At 43.1% G+C, this 17498-nt stretch overlaps 1 protein-coding gene across 3 annotated transcripts in view; it reads left to right on the top strand.

Annotated features, from left to right (window-relative positions):
• Nucleotides 1-17498, top strand: part of ADAP2 (ArfGAP with dual PH domains 2) — a 42993-nt gene that overhangs the window by 20222 nt on the left and 5273 nt on the right. For 2 of the 3 annotated variants that reach the window (XM_007530817.3, XM_016191575.2), the window contains exons 6-7: nt 4323-4469; nt 14790-14873. In XM_007530817.3, the coding sequence (XP_007530879.1) occupies nt 4323-4469; nt 14790-14873 (231 nt within the window). The remainder of the gene's footprint in view (nt 1-4322; nt 4470-14789; nt 14874-17498) is intronic. The other variant, XM_016191576.2, reaches the window with a different exon arrangement.

The raw sequence follows: 17498 nt of genomic DNA, 5'->3' as shown, positions 1-17498 counted from the left end.
CTTTGAGCTACTTTCTATGGATCAAAGCAAGTCATGTGGCTGACCTAGATTTAAGGGGAGGGAAAACAGATTTCATCTCTTTATACGTGGATTGGTATGTGTGTACAGGAAGGACAGAATTAGTGAGACACATCTTTGGAGATTACCCACCATTCCAATCCCTGGAATATTCCAGTGTTCAGAGGACAGAAAGGTGAGACATTTCCAACCAAGAGAATGTGGGAGTGATCAGCAAACTAAGAGGACAACTTCTGAACAAATTAGCCTTCATCTTACTCCTTTTCCTAATTGTAGAAAGTATGTTTTCCACTGTTGCTTTCCTCGATAGACCAGAAAAATAACAGAAGGTATGTCCAGTGGGGCCTCAGTCTAGGACCAACTGAAAAATGATGGGAGGTGAATAGTGTTGATCCACCAAATGAGAGTAGGGATTTCTTTTCAAGCTTCATTGTAAAGCACTGGAAAGACTTATAGACACAAGAGAGAGGAATGTAAGTTTGTTGCGCTTGGAGGAGCACGGAGCCTCAGGAGCCACTTTGGGTTGGCCTCTAGGACAGGGTTTCATCCTTGACTAGGAAGTTAGTTTGTTTTTCCTGTCATCACTCAGTCTGATCCAAAACACTCTAAAAATAGAATGAGTTGCCTTTGTTCATTTTTTAAAATTTCTTTCCAAAAACGGAATTATTTTCTTTCTTCTTTATTTTTCTCCCGGGCTCTTTGCTGTAGTTGGTTTTGTGCCTGTGTGATTCCTCATCTCCTAACAGTGTCTGTCTGCCTGTCTCTCTCTTCTTTCTTTTTCCAAATAGAAGTTGAGAGACAGAGAGGGAGAAAGACCGATAGAAGAGACACCACAGCACTGCTCTACCCTCGTGAAACTTCCCTTTTGCATGGTGCTTCTGTGTGACCAAGAATCTTGAGTGTGGGGCCTCAACCTTAGTAAAATTTGTGCATTACTAAGTGAGCTATCACCTAGTACCCTGGAATATTATTTTCTTGATGTGGTGCCAAAGAATAAACCTGAGGCCTCTGATATATACAATACCACTGAGTAGCCTCCCTGACTCAATTTTTTTCTTCATTGAGAGAGAAACGAGAGGGGGGAAAGAGATAGTCACCACAACACTGTTCCATCATCCATGAAGCTCCACCAGGGCCATCTGTGGTGCTCCCATATGGTGCCAGGGCTCAAATTCAGGGCCTTACGCATTATAAGGTTCACTCTATCAGGTGAGCTATCTTGTCCCTCATTATGTAAATAAATTAGGTAATTCAATAAAGGAAATAAAGTGTAAAGGAAATGAAATTCAGAAGATATCTCTAACCATAGAAAAATATTAATATCCAAAACACATTTATTCATTTATTTCATGTGTGTATGAAATAAATTGCTCTGGCATGTGTGTTTCCTATCAAACCTGGGTCTCAGGCATGCAAGTCTGGTGCTCTCTCCAATGGGTTATTATTATTTTAATATTTATTTATTCCCTTTTGTTGCCCTTGTTTTATTGTTGTAGTTATTATTATTGTTGTTATTGATGTTGTTGTTGTTGCATAGAACAGAGAAATGGAGGGAGGAGGGGAAGACAGAGAGGGGGAGAGAAAGACAGACACCTGCAGACCTGCTTCACCACCTATGAAGCAACTCCTCTGCAGGTGGGGAGCCGAGGGCTCCAACCGGGATCTTTATGCCGGTGCTTGCGCTTTGTGCCATGTGCGCTTAACTTGCTGTGCTACCACCTGACTCCCCAATGGGTTATTTTTAATAGCCACTTGTGATTCATGGATGCCATAGGTCAACAGTGTCTGTATCATTTAAAAAATATTTCATTTTTAATAGCAGAGAGATACAGGGAGAGGGGGCCAGGCAGTGGCACACCGGATTAAGTGCACATAGTTCAAAGTGCAGGAACCTGTGCAGCAAGGATCCCAGTTTGAGCCCCCGATTCCCCACATGCAAGGGAGTCGATTCACAAGCAATGAAGCAGGTCTGCAGGTACCTGTCTTTTTCTCCCTGTCTCTATACTCCCTCTCCTCCTCTCTCAAATTCCCTCTGTCCTATCCAATTAAAAAAAAAAAAAGGCTGCCAGGAGCAGTGGATTTGTAGTACCTACACTGAGCCCCAGCAATAGACCTGGAGGCAAAAAAAAAAAAAAAAAGAATTTTGGTCCAGAGGGCTAAATGTTAGGGAAAGATGACTAGAGGGTTCTGAACTCCAATTCTATTAGGACCCAGAGAGAGAAGGGGGGGGGGGGAAAGGCAGGGCGGGGGAGAGGACACTCAGAAGTAGTAGGTGTGACTTAGAAAGGAAGAGAAGTCTAGGCCCATCATATTTGTTTGGGAATCTCAGGACTCCCAAAATAGGGCTCCAACTGATGGGGTGGCCTGATAGTGACTAAAGAGTCATCATTAAAGTATGCCAGTCTCTTGCCCTTATTCAGCTTTTGCAGTCCTTGCTGTGATAAGGTTAGCTTTGGAGGAAGTAGGTGAGGAGAGTATCTAAGTCTAAGTAGACACTATTTCATTATGAACTTGATACTGACTCACTGCAGACTATTGTGTACTTTTGGTATGTATTTTGCCCTGATTTATGGATACATGTGAATATATGCTCTATCTCATGGGACTGGTGATGGGTCCTGAAATTGGGGCAGCTTGGAACGTTTCTACTCATGACCACAGAATGTGAGCTCAGATCTACAGGGATGCAGAGGTCACATAGGCTTCTAAGCTGAATATGGGTCCCAGATCACATCAAATCTATTGGTTTTATAGTCAACAATATTTATATACCTTTCCCATATTTGGGAGCTACTTTCTTCCCTGATTCAGCTTTCTGGTCCTTTTTCCAGCCATGACATCATCTCTCCAGACAATAACTTGGATCCACCTGCATATCAGATTTCAGGCTCAAGAAAAAGAAAACAAACAAACAAACAAAAAACTAGTATAGTCATAGGCCCTTTGGAATATAACTAAAATGTGCCTACTAGCTATCTACAAAACGGAGACTTCCCCAACTCTTCATGTGCACTATTCCAGCCTTTAGGTTCATGATTAGTTAACAACTTGTTTGGCTTTGTATGTTAACTCTCTTTTCAGCCACCAAGTTCCAGATGCTACGACGATGCCAACCAGACTTCCCTGGACAGACAACCCCACCAATGTATTCTGGAGCCCAGCTTCCACAGAGCCCTGCCCCACTAGGGAAAGAGAGAGACAGGCTGGGAGTATGGATCGACCTGTCAATGCCCATGTTCAGTGGGGAAGCAATTACAGAAGCCAGACTTTCCACCTTCCACACCCTACAATGACCTTGGGTCCATACTCCCAGAGGGATAAAGAATAGGAAAGCTATCAGGGGAGAGGATAGGATACAGAGTTCTGGTGGTGGGAATTGTGTGGAGTTCTACCCTTCTTATCCTTTTTATAAATAATAAAAAAAATAAAGGAAGGAAGAAAAGGCTGGACCATAGAAACATGGGCAGATACATGTAAATACAGATAGATAGTTATAGAATAATAGTCAACCTAGGGAGCCAGTTGGTAGCACATGGGATTAAGTGCACGTAGTGCGAAACTCAAGGATTCCAGTTTGAGCTCCTAGCACCCCACCTGCATGAGAGTCCCCTTGCAAGTGGTGAGGCAGGTCTGCAGGTGCTTATTTTTCTCTGGTAGTAGGAAAGATATGGAATCACACCCCTGTTATCTTATGACTTTGTAAATCAATATTAAATTACTAATAAGAAAAAATTTAAAGTATATCTATTGATATATGTTGATATTATAGCCAGAACCTCAAAAACCCATGCAAAGTTACAAAATAATTATTTATTTACATTATGGCTTTGGTGAAATTAATGGCTGTCAGCATTTTTTTTTTTTTGTCAAGGATTTATTCATTTAGTTAGTTAAGTTATGGGAAGGAGAAAGAGAACTAGAGCATCATTCTGCCACATTCTGGTGATCAAACTCAGGACCTCATATTCTTTTTTTTTTTTTTTTTTTAAATTTAATGGGGGTCGGGTGGTGGCGCAGTGGGTTAAGCACATGTGGCGCAAAGCGCAGGGACCGGCGTAAGGATCCCGGTTCGAGCCCCCGGCTCCCCACCTGCAGGGGAGTCGCTTCACAGGCGGTGAAGCAGGTCTGCAGGTGTCTATCTTTCTCTCCCCTTCTCTGTCTTCCCTCCTCTCTCCATTTCAAGCCGGGGGCTTGAACTGGGATCCTGACCATAGGACCTCATATTCTTTAGTCTAATGCCCCAACTACTGCACCATCTCCTGGGCTACCATCAGCATCTTGAGTACCCACTTTTTTTCTTTCAGGGTAAAGGACCGAAAGCTGTCATTAGCATCAAGGACTTAAATGCTACCTTCCAGACAGAGAAGATTGGGAATCCCCATGGCCTACAGATCACCTACAGGAAAGAGGGTCACATCAGGAACCTCTTTGTGTATCATGAAAATGGAAAGGTGAAGCAACTGGTTCTGCCACCTGAACCCCAGCTCAGTATCCCAGGACTAGCAGGCTCCACTCACTAACTTCCTTCCTTTTGAGATTTTCTATTTCTGTATAACTTACTCGGCTTCATTTCAGTCACTTCTGGCTCTGAGACAGAGGTATGAGGAAGGCAGAGTGAGATTAGTAAGAGGAATTTGGCAGGGACCGTGTGTGTCTCTGCAACTCACAGCCACCACAGATTGTCTACCAAGCATGATACCTGGGGATGGCAAATCCGGGTAGGGCCAGAGATTCAGAAGAGAGGAGGCATGAATAGACAACCAGGCAGCAGTGTACTATAGGCTTTTACTCCTTTAAGTGTAATCCTGAACCAATAGCATTGACATCATTGGCAGCTTCCTAGAAGCTACCATCTCCAAGTAATTAATATATAGTAAAGTTTGAGAAGGAAAGACTCAGTCCCATCAGAGAACAGCAGCTCAACAATACAGGTTCGAGAGAACAATCTGGGTCAGAATGAGCAGGGGCCTGTGACTGTGCAAGTGACAGAGATGTTAAGTGGAAGCGGGGAGGAAAAGAATGGGGGCTGACATTTTATAAGTGTCAACTCTGTCGTGGGCTCTGTTCTTGCTAATCACTATGCATGGTTTCTTAATTCTCAAAACAAACTTGGAAGTGTTTTATTCCTATGTTGCTGAGGCTAAGTAATTTCTCAGGGTCCCAACAGCCAATGGTTCCCAAACTCTGCATCATTTTCCCACCCCGTGTGTCTCTGCTGGCAGGAGTGCCCATGCAGCAGGAGCCATAAACCAGACTCATGGACTAGATCTCCCTAGAGGGCCCTAGCCCTGGGGTGGTGACCATGGATGACCTTACCAGCAGGCGTCATCTTTCTCTATAGTCTGGGTAGAACTCCTTGTTGTGGACAAAAGCGCAGGGAGTTGGAGCATAGCTGAAGCCCTGGCTATGCTGCTCTCAGATGTGTTACTGGAGCAGGTCCCTTTGCAAGCTAACTTTGCTTATTTAAGGATAAGATCACCCACCTTGGGGGTCGGGCGGTGGCGCAGTGGGTTAAGCGCATGTGGCGCAAAGCGCAAGGACTGGCGTAGGGATCCCCACCTGCAGGGGGGTCGCTTCACAGGCGGTGGAGCAGGTCTGCAGGTGTCTATCTTTTTCTCCCCCACTCTGTCTTCCCCTCCTCTCTCCATTTCTCTCTGTCCTATCCAACAATGAATAGCGTCAACAAGGGCAATAATAATAACCACAACGAGGCTACAACAACAAGGGCAACAAAAGGGGGAAAAATGGCCTCCAGGAGCGGTGGATTCATGGTGCAGGCACCGAGCCCAGCAATAACCCTGGAGGAAAAAAAAAATTAAAAAAAAAAAGATCACCCACCTTCCAGAGAGATTTTGAGAGTTATTGGCCCCGAATCATGAACATGAAAACACTCCATTACCATGAAATATGTTGCAAACTTTGTTGCCATGATTGTGATTTGCTCATAGTTGCAGAAGATAGAATCTTGTGGGTAATTTCACATATATATGATTCAAGCATTCATTAATTCATTCCTTCAGTTAATTCTTACTGAGTAAAACCACCACAAGCAATATTAAATACCAAATGCCCCACACATATAATCACATTTTACACACATCTTTCACATACATACACTGCCACACCATATAGTACATACCAAGAGTCATGTATACATGCCATAACACACACAGTTTCTGAATGTAATTTCTCAGGAGGCCCAGTCATATTTTTTGTCCTTAAAATGAGTACCCCTATGTTTTTCCCATTCATACCCCCTTGAAAGCAATTGGAGTTTCCTCTTTTCAGCATAGTCACATAATTCTTAAATTGAAACTCTTCCCTCTCAAAAGTCTTTTGGACCATCTCCCTGCTCCCCAGACTCAGCCTAATATTGCTTGTGGTGGTTTGTATGACAGAGAAAGTATATAGGTAAATGTTCTCTATCACCAGTACATTACTCTATACTATCACAGACTCAAATCAATGTCCTACTCCTTTTTTTAAATAATTTTTTTATTTATAAAAAGGAAACATTGACAAAACCATAGGATAAGAGGGGTACAACTTCGCACAATTCGCACCACCAGACCATCCCCTCCCCTGATAGCTTTCCTATTCTTTATCCCTCTGGGAGTATGGACCCAAGATTATTGTGGGATGCAGAAGTTTGCAGGTCTGGCTTCTGTAATTGCTTCCCCGCTGAACATGGGTGTTGACAGGTCGATCCATATTCCCATCTGTCTCTCTCTTTCCCCAGTGGGGAAGGGCTCTGGGGAAGCAGAGCTCCAAGGTACATTGGTAGGGTTGTCTGTCCAGGGAAGTCTCGTCACATTCTGCTAGCATCTGGAACCTGGTGGCTGAAAAGAGAGCTAACATATAAAGCCAAACAAATTGTTGAATAATCATGTACCTAAAGGCTGGAATAGTGCAGATGAAGTGTTGGGGGGGGGTCCCTCCATTTTGTAGATAGCTAGTAGGCATATTTTAGTTATATTCCAAAGGGCCTGTAGCTATACTAGTGTTTTTGTTTTTTTTTTTTGTTTGTTTTCTCTGAGCCTGAAATCTGATATGCAGGTGGATCCAAGTTATTGTCTGGGGAGATGATATGATGGCTGGAAAAAGGACCAGAAAGCTGGATCAGGGAAGAGAGTAGCTCCTTAATATGGGAAAGGTGTATAAATATTGTTGACTGTAAACCCCATCGATTTGATGTGACCTGGGGCCCATAATTAGCTTAGGAGCCCGTGTGACCTCTGCATCCCTCTAGATCTGAGCTGTCCTATTCCTTCTGTTTTTTAAATTCAAGGATACCAAATTGGCAAGAAATCTACTTTCATTTTTCTTGACTACCTTTTAGCCTTGCCAGAATCTTGGGACTTACCCCAGTCCAGATGACACACAGAGGACATCCCTGGTTCTCAATTTATGGTGGCTTCTCTGCCGTTACCCCTCATCCAGAGTGACTGACCATTGTCCATGGCAACCACTGCTAAAGTGCTATAGGCAGCATTTATAGTTGCTTAGTCCCCTCCCATTGACCAGTCATGAAACATCTAATCTGGGTCTGTCTGGCCATTCTCGTCCTTTCCTTGATGCCCCACTTTCTTTGTTAGGTGAACATAAAGGGGGAGTTTGGCGCACAAATGCATGCCTACAGGATCCAGGAAGGCAATTTAAAAATGAGGTAGTCAACTATAAGGTTGTGGCAACAAAGCAAAACAAAAAAGCAAAATAGCATATTGAAGCAAACAAAACTACAGGAGTCAAGCAAACGTGTGCAGGTTTTCTTGGGCCCCCAAGGTCACTGGTTTGTGATCAGAGAAACTATCTAAAGTGCAGGTCTGTGTTTTCCTTTTATGGGTTCCCTCAGTGCCCTAAAATGGTCCTTAATTCCCAGGACAAGAGAGACCAGAGCTCCCAAATCGGCCTGAGTGCTTGACCTGTAGAAGAGAAAGGTTACTTATGTTGCATCTCTTTGAAATTACATTCAAGTGAATTTCTCAGTCACTGAATTACATCAGAATGTTGATATCTGAGCAAGTCTTTCAGCTTTCCCAGAGAAAGAATCTGATAGATTCAGTCCAGCCTCTGTATTGATCCTGCTCTTATGTAGATACTGTGGCCAGGAGGTTGAATGATAGCAGCAAATGTGGCTGTAACTGAGGGTGGAGGGTGGGAGGTGAACAGGTAGGGCAGTGCTCACAGAAGCAGGTCATGGACTGAGCAAGCATTCAGAAATCTATTACAACATCTAAACTAGCTTTCAGAATGGGTAGAATGTTGTAGATATGAGGTGTTCATAGGGTAAGGGGGGAAAGGTGGATGAGACAGTGTTCTTGGAAGTGGTAACAGTATGTATTAGGGGCACTGTAAATTACTTTGTATGAGAGAAGCCCAGAGAGCAGAGTAAATCACACTGAAGAACTTATTCTTTTTTTCCTGAGGATAGGGAGAAGACTCTAAGCTAGAGGCAGTCAGGCTTGCAATTAGCAAATCACTCTGGCTATTATGGGAGGGATAGATGAGAGAGCACTAGAGCCTCGATGACTCCAGCTAGATAAGAGATGACAGTGGCCCACACCAGTGAGGGAGGCGTTCTGCCAGAGTGATAGCAAGAAGGTCCAAACCGGCCATTGTCCACTTTGCACTCCAGGTAATGAGCATCCCCACTGGAGATGAATTCTTTGACACACCTTTCCCTACTTGAACACTGGTCCTTGACATTTGCAGACCCATGTTCTTCAAAGTATATCCCACTGACTAATAGCATCATACCATCTGTGGACTTGTTAGGAATGCATTATCTCAGACTTCACCCTGAACTCACTGGCTTGGTGCCAGCACTATGAATTCACCACCCATGGTGACCATTTGTTTTCCTTCTCCCCCCCTTTAAAAAAACATTTATTTAATTATTTATTTTAATTGGAGAGAGAGAGGGAGAGAAGGAGAGAGACACTATAGCACTACTTATCTCTGGTTTATGGTGGTGCTGGGGATTGACCTGGGACCTCAGAGCCTCGGATATGAGTCTTGTGCATAACTATTATGCCATCTCCCCAGCCTGCCCTTTTCTTTCATTTGAGAGGACAGAAAGAAATTGAAAAGGGAGATGAAGAGAGTGAGAGAGAAATAGAAACACCTGGGGCACTGCCTCACCACTTGTGAACCCTCCCCCCTTGCAGATAGGAACTGGCATCCTGAGCTTGGATCCTTGCACATTGTTACATGTGCTCTCAACCAGGTGTGCCACTGTCAGGCTTCTCCTGATCCATTTTTAAAAAACTTCTTTATTAGGGAATTAATGTTTTACATTCAACCGTAAATATAATAGTTTGTACATGCATAAAATTTCCCAGTTTTCCATATACCAATACAACCCCCACTAGGTCCTCTGTCATCCTTCTTGGATCTGTATTCTCCCCACATATCCACCCCAGAGTCTTTTACTTTGGTGCAATATACCAATTCCAGTTCAGCTTCTACTTGTGTTTTCTTTTCTGATCTTGATTTTCAACTTCTGCCTGAGAGTGAGATCATCCCATATTCATCCTTCTGTTTCTTTTTTAAAAAAATATTTATTTTATTTATTTATTCCCTTTTGTTCCCCTTGTTGTTTTATTGTTGTAGTTATTATTGTTGTCGTTGTTGGATAGGACAGAGAGAAATGGAGAGAGTATGGGAAGACAGAGAGGAGGAGAGAAAGATAGACACCTGCAGACCTGCTTCACCGCCTGTGAAGCGACTCCCCTGCAGGTGGGGAGCCGGGGTTCAAACCGGGATCCTTATGCCGGTCCTTGTGCTTTGCGCCACCTGCACTTAACCTGCTGTGCTACATACAGCCCAACTCCCTCATCCTTCTGTTTCTGACTTATTTCACTCAACATGAATTTTTCAAGGTCCATCCAAGATCGGCTGAAAACGGTGAAGTCACCATTTTTTATAGCTGAGTAGTATTCATATATATACCACAACTTACTCAGCCACTCATCTGTTGTTGGACACCTGGGTTGCTTCCAGGTTTTGGCTATTACAAATTGTGCTGCCAAGAACATATATGTACACAGATCTTTCTGGATGGGTGTGTTGGGTTCCTTAGGATATATCCCCAGGAGAGGAATTGCAGGATCATAGGGTAGGTCCATTTCTAGCCTTCTGAGAGTTTTCCAGACTGTTCTCCACAGAGGTTGGACCAATTGACAGTCCCACCAGCAGTGTAGGAGGGTTCCTCTGACCCCACACCCTCTCCTGATCCAGTAACAGCATTTGCTGCTGTTACTTTTCTGATGTATGACTTTCTCACAGGAGTGAAGTGGTATCTCGTTGTTGTCTTTATTTGCATTTCTCTGACAATCGGAGACTTGGAGCATTTTTTCATGTGTTTCTCGGCCTTTTGGACCTCTTCTGTGGTGAATATTCTGTCCATATCCTCCCCCCATTTTTGGATGGGGTTATTTGTTGTCTTGTTGTTGAGATTTGCAAGTTCTTTATATATTCTGGTTATTAGCCTCTTGTCTGATGTATGGCATGTAAAGATCTCCCATTCTGTGAGGGGTCTCTTGGTTTGGGTAGTAGTTTCTTTAGCTGTGAAAAAGCTTTTTAATTTGATGTAGTCCCATAGGTTTATGCTTGCCTTAGTTCTTTGTAATTGGGTTCGTTTCATTGAAGATGTCTTTAAAATTTAAGCAGAAAAGAGTTCTGCCAGTATTTTCCTCTAAGTATCTGACAGTTTCTGGTCTAACATCCAAGTCCTTGATCCACTTGGAATTTACTTTTGTATTTGGTGAATTATAGTGGTTCAGTTTCATTCTTCTGCATGTTTCAACCCATTGTTTCCAACACCATTTGTTGAAGAGACTCTGCTTTCCCCATTTAATAGTCTGGGCACCTTTGTCAAAGATTAGATGTCCATAGGTGTGGGGGCTTACTTCTGGGCTCTCAGTTCTATTCCAGTATGTCTATTCATGTTCTAGTACCAAGAAGTTTTGATGACAATGGCCCCGTAATACAATTTGAGATCTGGGAGTGTGATGATGCCTCTGGTTCTGTTCTTTCTTCTCAAGATTGTTTTGGCAATTCTAGGTCTTTTCTGGTTCCAGATAAACATTTGTAGCATTTGTTCTATTCTCCTAAAAATGTGTTTGGGATCTTGATGGGGATAGCATTAAATTTGTATATGGCTCTGGATAGTATATTCATTTTGATGATGTTAATTCTTCCAACCCATGAACATGGAATATCTTTCCACTTCTTTGTGTCTTTTTGAATTTCCTTAAGTAGTGACTCATAATTTTCAATGCACAAGTCTTTCACTTCTTTGGTTAGGTTTACTCCTAGATATTTGATTGTTTTTGTTGCTTTAGTAAACAACAACAAAAACAATTTTTTGATTTATTTATTGTTGCTATAGTAAAAGGAATTGATTTCTGGAACTGATTTTTTTGTTTGTTTTCTGTTTGCTTTAGGGTTCCTTTGTTCTTCTTCTAGGTCTTTAAGATGTGCAATCAGGCTGTTTATTTGTGCTTTTTCTTGTTTCCTAATGTGTGCTTGTATGGCTATGGATTTCCCTCTCAGTACTGCCTTAGCTGTGTCCCAAATCTTTTGATAGCTTGTGTCTTCATTTTCATTGAACTCTCGAAACATTTTGATTTCTTCCTTTGTTTCCTCTTTGACCCAGTAGTTGTTAAGAAGTGTACTGTTGAGTTTCCACATTTTGGGACTATTACTAATCTTTTGTTGATTGTTAAGTGTTAGTTTAATTCCACTGTTGTTTGAGAAGATACTTGGGATGATTTCAATGCTCTTGAATTGGCTGATGCTGTCTTTGTGGCCTAACATAAGGTCTATCCTTGAGAATGATCGATGTGGACTTGAGTAGAATGTGTGTTCCAGTTTCTTGGGATGAATGACTCTGAAAGTGTCCAATAGTTCTAGTTTATCTACCTCCTCATTTAGCTCCCTTATGTCGTTATTGATTTTCTTCCTGGATAATCTGTCAAGTTGAGAGAGTGGGGTGTTGAGGTCCCCTACTATGACTGTGTTGCTGTTAATATGTTGCTGTAGCTCTTTCAGTAGACGTTTGATGTATTTAGATGGCTTCTCATTGGGTGCATAGATGTTAATAATTGTTAAGTCCTCTTGATTGACTGATCCTCTGAGCATTAAGTAGTGTCCATTCCTATCTTTTTTAATCTTATCTATTTTTAAAGTCTATTGTGTCAGATATGAGAGTAGCTGTTCCTGCCCTTTTTTGTGGGCCATTGGCTTGTATGATAGTTTTCCATCCTTTCACTATGAGTCTGTGTTTGTCTTGTTGAGTTAGGTGGGTTTCCTGTAGATAGCATATTGTTGGGTTGTGTTTTCTGATCCATCTTCCTACTCTGTGTCTTTTAATAGGTGAATTCAGGCCATTGACATTTATTAATATCAAAGATTGAAGATATTTTAATGCCATTCCTGTAGTTTTAGAGTGTTCTGATATATGGTATATTTATGGTGGTCTGACTGTTTATAGGAGACCTTTCAGAACTTCTTTCAGGGTAGGCTTGGTGATAATTGATTCCTTCAACTGTTGCTTGTCTGAGAAGGTTTTGATGCCTCCATCTAGTCTGAATGGCAGTCTAGCAGGAAATAGTATTCTTGGCTGAAAGCCTTTCTCATTGAGCACTCGATAGATATCTTGCCATTCTCTTCTGGCCTGTAGTGTTTGTATGGAGAAGTCTGCTGCTAATCTTATAGGTTTTCCTTTGTAGGTGACTCTTTGTTTTTCTCTTTCAGCCTTCAGGATCCTTTCTTTATCCTTATTCCATTCCATTCTAAGTATGATATGTCTTGGTGTCTTTAGGTCTGGGTTAATTCTGATTGGGACCCTCTGGGCTTCTTGAATCTTTATGTCTTTGATGTTGTCTAGACTAGAGAAGTTTTCAGCTATTATGGCCTGAAGATTGCTTTCTTCCTCTCCCTCTCTTTCTTCCTCTGGTAAGCCAATAATGTGTATTTTGTTTCTTTTGAAGTCATCCCATCGGTCTCTGTTGTTGTTTTCAGTATCTCTTAATCTTTTTTTGAGATCTCTTACTTCTTTTTTAGTTGTCTCTAATTCGTCCTCAATCTTGCTAATTCTGTCTTCAGCCTCATTGATTCTATTCTCTCTGCCTTCTACTGTTTTCTGGAGTTCATCTATTTTGTTACCCTGTTCTGATACTGTTTTAGCTTGTTCAGCTAGTTGTGTTCTTAGCTCAGCTATTTCAGCTTTCAGATCTCTAAATAACCTTGAGATAATTAGTGTTGTCTTCTAGAGTCTCATTTGTTGTTTCTGTATTTCTGATGACAATTATTTCAAACTCTTTACTCACTCCTGTGATTATTTCCTTAGCTAGTGTTTGGATGTTGACCTCATTATTTTGTGCTTCATCCTTTGGGGGGGCTTTTAGCTGGACACTTGTCCTGGTTCATTTTTCCAATATTTCTTCTTGTTGGTTTAACCATTTTATATATTATGTTATGAGTTCCCTCTCTCAGTACTTTTCAAATTACTGACCACTATTGCCTGGATTGACTTGTGTCTAGGTAAGTTAATTAAAGGGTTCACAGTGGTGGAAGTTAACAGTGTTTCAATAGTATTTTAATCCCTGATTTGGAGTTCAGTGGCTTAAAAGCCTCTTTTGTGCTTTTTCTTCCCTGTAGGCTATGGGAGCCTGAGAGCTTTTAAACTATAAGTAGGCTTCTTAGCTTAATCACTGACTCCTGACTAAGAGATAAATCAGGGTGTGGCAGAGATAATCCAGTGGTTTATCCAGTGGGTAAGAGACTTTCACAGCCTCATCGCTATGAGGTATAGGTCTTCTCATGAGTTTCCTGGTTAGTTCTCTGTCCCCTGGTGACAGTCCAGGGCCTCCCTGCCATTGCTCCAGATTCTCAGGGTAGTAGCAATGGAGACTCAGAGTTGCACTTGGTGAGTCTCAGGGGAGTCCTCTCCTCCCTTCAGCCGTCCCCTTGTTGGTGGAACAGACTGGAGGTGGTGTCTCAACTGACAAACTGCTGGACTGTTACTAGCTACTTAATCTCTCCCTAGGCTCCTCGCTGACCACCAGCCACACGTGTTTGCACTCACAGGTGATTTGGTGGGTTCCTGAAGTTGTTCTAGTCCTGTCTTGTTTCGGTCCCAGGTGGTCTCCTTTGGTATTCCTAGTTGTTCTGGGAGAGGAAAGGAGAGAAGAGGAGAGGAGAAAAACAGATCAGCTACTGCTCGTAGCCCCGGCTCTGTAAGGACTGATCCATTTTTTTTTTTCCCTCTAGGGTTACTGCTGGGGCTTAGTGCCTGCACTACAAATCCACTGCTCCTGGAGGCTATTTTTTCCTTTTTGTGCCCTTGTTGTTTATTGTAGTTGCTATTATTGTTGTTATTAGTGTTGTCATTGTTGGATAGGACAGAAAGAAATCGAAAGAGGATGGGTAGACAGAGGGGTAAAGAAAGATAGACACCTGCAGACCTGCTTCACTGCTTGTAAAGCGACCCTCCCCCTTGTAGGTGGGGAGCCAGGGGCTCAAACTGGGATCCTTATGCTGGCCCTCACTCGCTCTTTGCACCATGTGTGCTTAACCTGCTGCGCTACCACCTACCCCCCCCCCATGATCATTTTAACTAGATCCAGAGTGCAACTAGGGCTATGTGCATGTGCTGAATTTCAGTGCCTAGACCTGAAGATACAGCTAGTTTCTTGCCACCAGACTTACCTCCCCACTATTCCATCTCACTGGCTATTAAATTGTCCTCTTATTTTTCTCCATAGGAGATAGTGGACTGGTTCAATGCCCTCCGTGCAGCACGTCTGCAATACCTAAAGATGACCTTTCCTGAGCTCCCAGAGTCTGAGGTGAGCTAAATAGGTGGATTCCAACTTCAAAATATTCTGCCATGTCCTGTTCTCTTTGTCTGCTAACCTCAGAGATACTCAGAGATACCCTAAGTTTGCTTTCAAGCAAGATCTTGGGACTTGGGGTTGGGTACGTCAGAAGGAAACTGAGGATTTCTCTTGGAGAGGCTAGTGGATTGTGGTGTCACAAGGGCTAGGTGGCCACCAAAGATCAGGTCAGCCTGACCCTTTCTGGATGCAAACCAACAATCACAGTGTTTGGGTTTCTCTTTCTCTTTTTCCCACTAGAATGTACAAATGGGCCATGCTGTGAGGTGGTTCAGTAGATAAAGTGTTGAATTCTCAAGCTTGAGATCAGAGCACTGCTTAGTTCTGGCTTATGGTGGTTCCAAGGATTCAAACTGGGACCTCTTAAGCCCCCAGGCATGCAAGTCTGGTGTTCTAACACATCAACCTATGTCCCTAGTTCAATTACCCTCCTCATTTTCCTGATGAAGAACTGAGTCCCAGGAAAGTCAAATGAATAATCAAAGGTCCTCTTCCCATTCTAGCATCCCTTTGTCCTTTTGTGTCCCATTCTTGGAAAGCTATGGGGTCTTCTCCATTAGCCTGAGAACTTCATTTTGATTGTCCTTAGACTTCAGGGGAATGCATTTACATCTCTCATGCTTGTCTGCAGGAGCTGCAAAGTGTGAGACTGTATGCTCCCTCAGACAGGAGACCTGGGCTCTTTCAGTTGCTCTGCTGTTAACTTGTGATGTGACCACTGTTGGTCACTTCACTTCTCTGAAAATTACCACCCCCCAGCCCCCACATCTGTAAGATGACAGTTAGTCTGGGTCATATTAAAGACCTTTTCAGTTCTGGCCTGCTGTGATCTGGTTCCTGCTCTGAGACAATTTTGTATATGATGGGCGTGGAAACCATACTAATCCTAGGCCTTTCTGTTTCTGTTTTCCTTGAAAACCCAAATGCTCCTTCATTCCAAGGCTTACAGGGAGCCAAGTGTCTAGAACGGGGTCCCTTCCAGGCCCAGAAATGCACTGAGATGGTAACTTTTGGGAGCAGTTCTAGCCAGGCCTTTGTTAGGGCTCTTGAGTCTGCAGAGTCAGCACCCACAACTAGTGACAGCATGCTGGGAGTGCTGACTGCTGCGTGGAGGAGGGAGGACAAAGTACAGATGCACGGCTTTATTTATCTGGGTTAGCTCCCCAGTTTTGCTGACCACTGCAAAAGAAATTGGTCTTTGGCAGTTTGGTTATTTTGGTTCAAAATTTTCATACCTCCTCGATCCAACATATTGAATAGTGTCCTCTTGTCTACCCCCAACCTCCTCCCTGCCCTCCTCTCTCCCCAGAGCTTCTTCTCCCATGACTGTTAAAGGTTTGAGGTTCCAGGCAATCACCCAGGCCTGGATCAAACTTAGGGGTCCAGACTCTGGAAATTTCCTCTGTAGTTGTAGTTCTACCAAAAGAAATTGTGAACTCTGAAGTTAGAGGAGCTGTCCTGTTTCCTAGAGCAAGTCACCTCCCCTCTTTGAACCTCAGTTTACCCATCTGTCACTATGGGGACAGCACCTACATTTCAGGGATATTGTGAGACTCAAGTGAGCCAAGGCATCTAGAATTTAGTAAATAGTCCTCCAGCCCTGTGATCTTCCTTCTTCCAATTATTATTATTATTTTTTTCTTTTTGCCTCCAGCGTTATTGCTGGAGCTCAGTGCCTGCACTACAACTCCACTTCTCCTGTGGCCATTTTTTGACTTTTTTTTTTTTTTTTGAGGACAGAGAGAGGGGAAGATAGAGAGGGAGAGAAAAGGATAGATACCTGCAGATCTGCTTCACCGCTTGTGAGGTGACTGTCCTGCAGGTGGGGAGCTGGGGGCTGGAACCAGAATCCTTGAGCATGTCCTTGTACTTCGTACTATGTGTGCTTAACCCAGTGCACCATCACCTGGAACCCCCTTCTTCCAATTATTTTCCTGGGCCTACAGTAACCCTGCCTGACTCAACTCAGTGTTGGACTGTTTCTCCAAATGAAGGAATCAAAACACATACCATGTATTTTAGGGAAAATATTCACAGTTTATCCTCTTTCAGAATTCCCATTCCTATTGTCCAGACTTCATTTCCCCTTGGCCTCTGTCCTGGGCCCTAGGGCTGTGCTCAGCACCCCAGGCCAACATTTGATATTCTAGGCTTGCCAGGAGTATGGGGGTTCACCCCATTAATTCCTGCAACTTTCTTGAAGCATAAGATAGAAAACTGAAAGGGATCCTGGAGATAATGTAATCCACTCTTCTCTCACAGATGGAGACAGTCCTAGAGAGTCCAAGATAGTCTTACCCAGGTAATGCACCTGGTTGAGGTCAGAACTGGAGCCAGAACCCAGATATCCCATCCAGAGCTTTCTCAGGTTGGGGAGAAAGCTCACCTGGATGAGCATCTGGTTTATTGTATGCATAACCCAGGTTCAGACCCCCAGAACACTACATGGCTGTGCTGTGACACTAGGGGAAGCTTTGGGGCTATCATGTCTTTCCCTCTGTGTCTCTTCGTCCTTCCTTCCTTCCTTCCTTCCTTCCTTCCTTCCTTTCTTTTTTTCTTTTCATTTTTTTGTCTCCA

Source organism: Erinaceus europaeus, chromosome 12 (assembly GCF_950295315.1).
Source record: "Erinaceus europaeus chromosome 12, mEriEur2.1, whole genome shotgun sequence".
NCBI lineage: Eukaryota > Metazoa > Chordata > Mammalia > Eulipotyphla > Erinaceidae > Erinaceus > Erinaceus europaeus.
The sequence above is the reverse complement of the archived record's forward strand: the minus strand, read 5'-3'. Positions and strand labels throughout refer to the sequence as shown.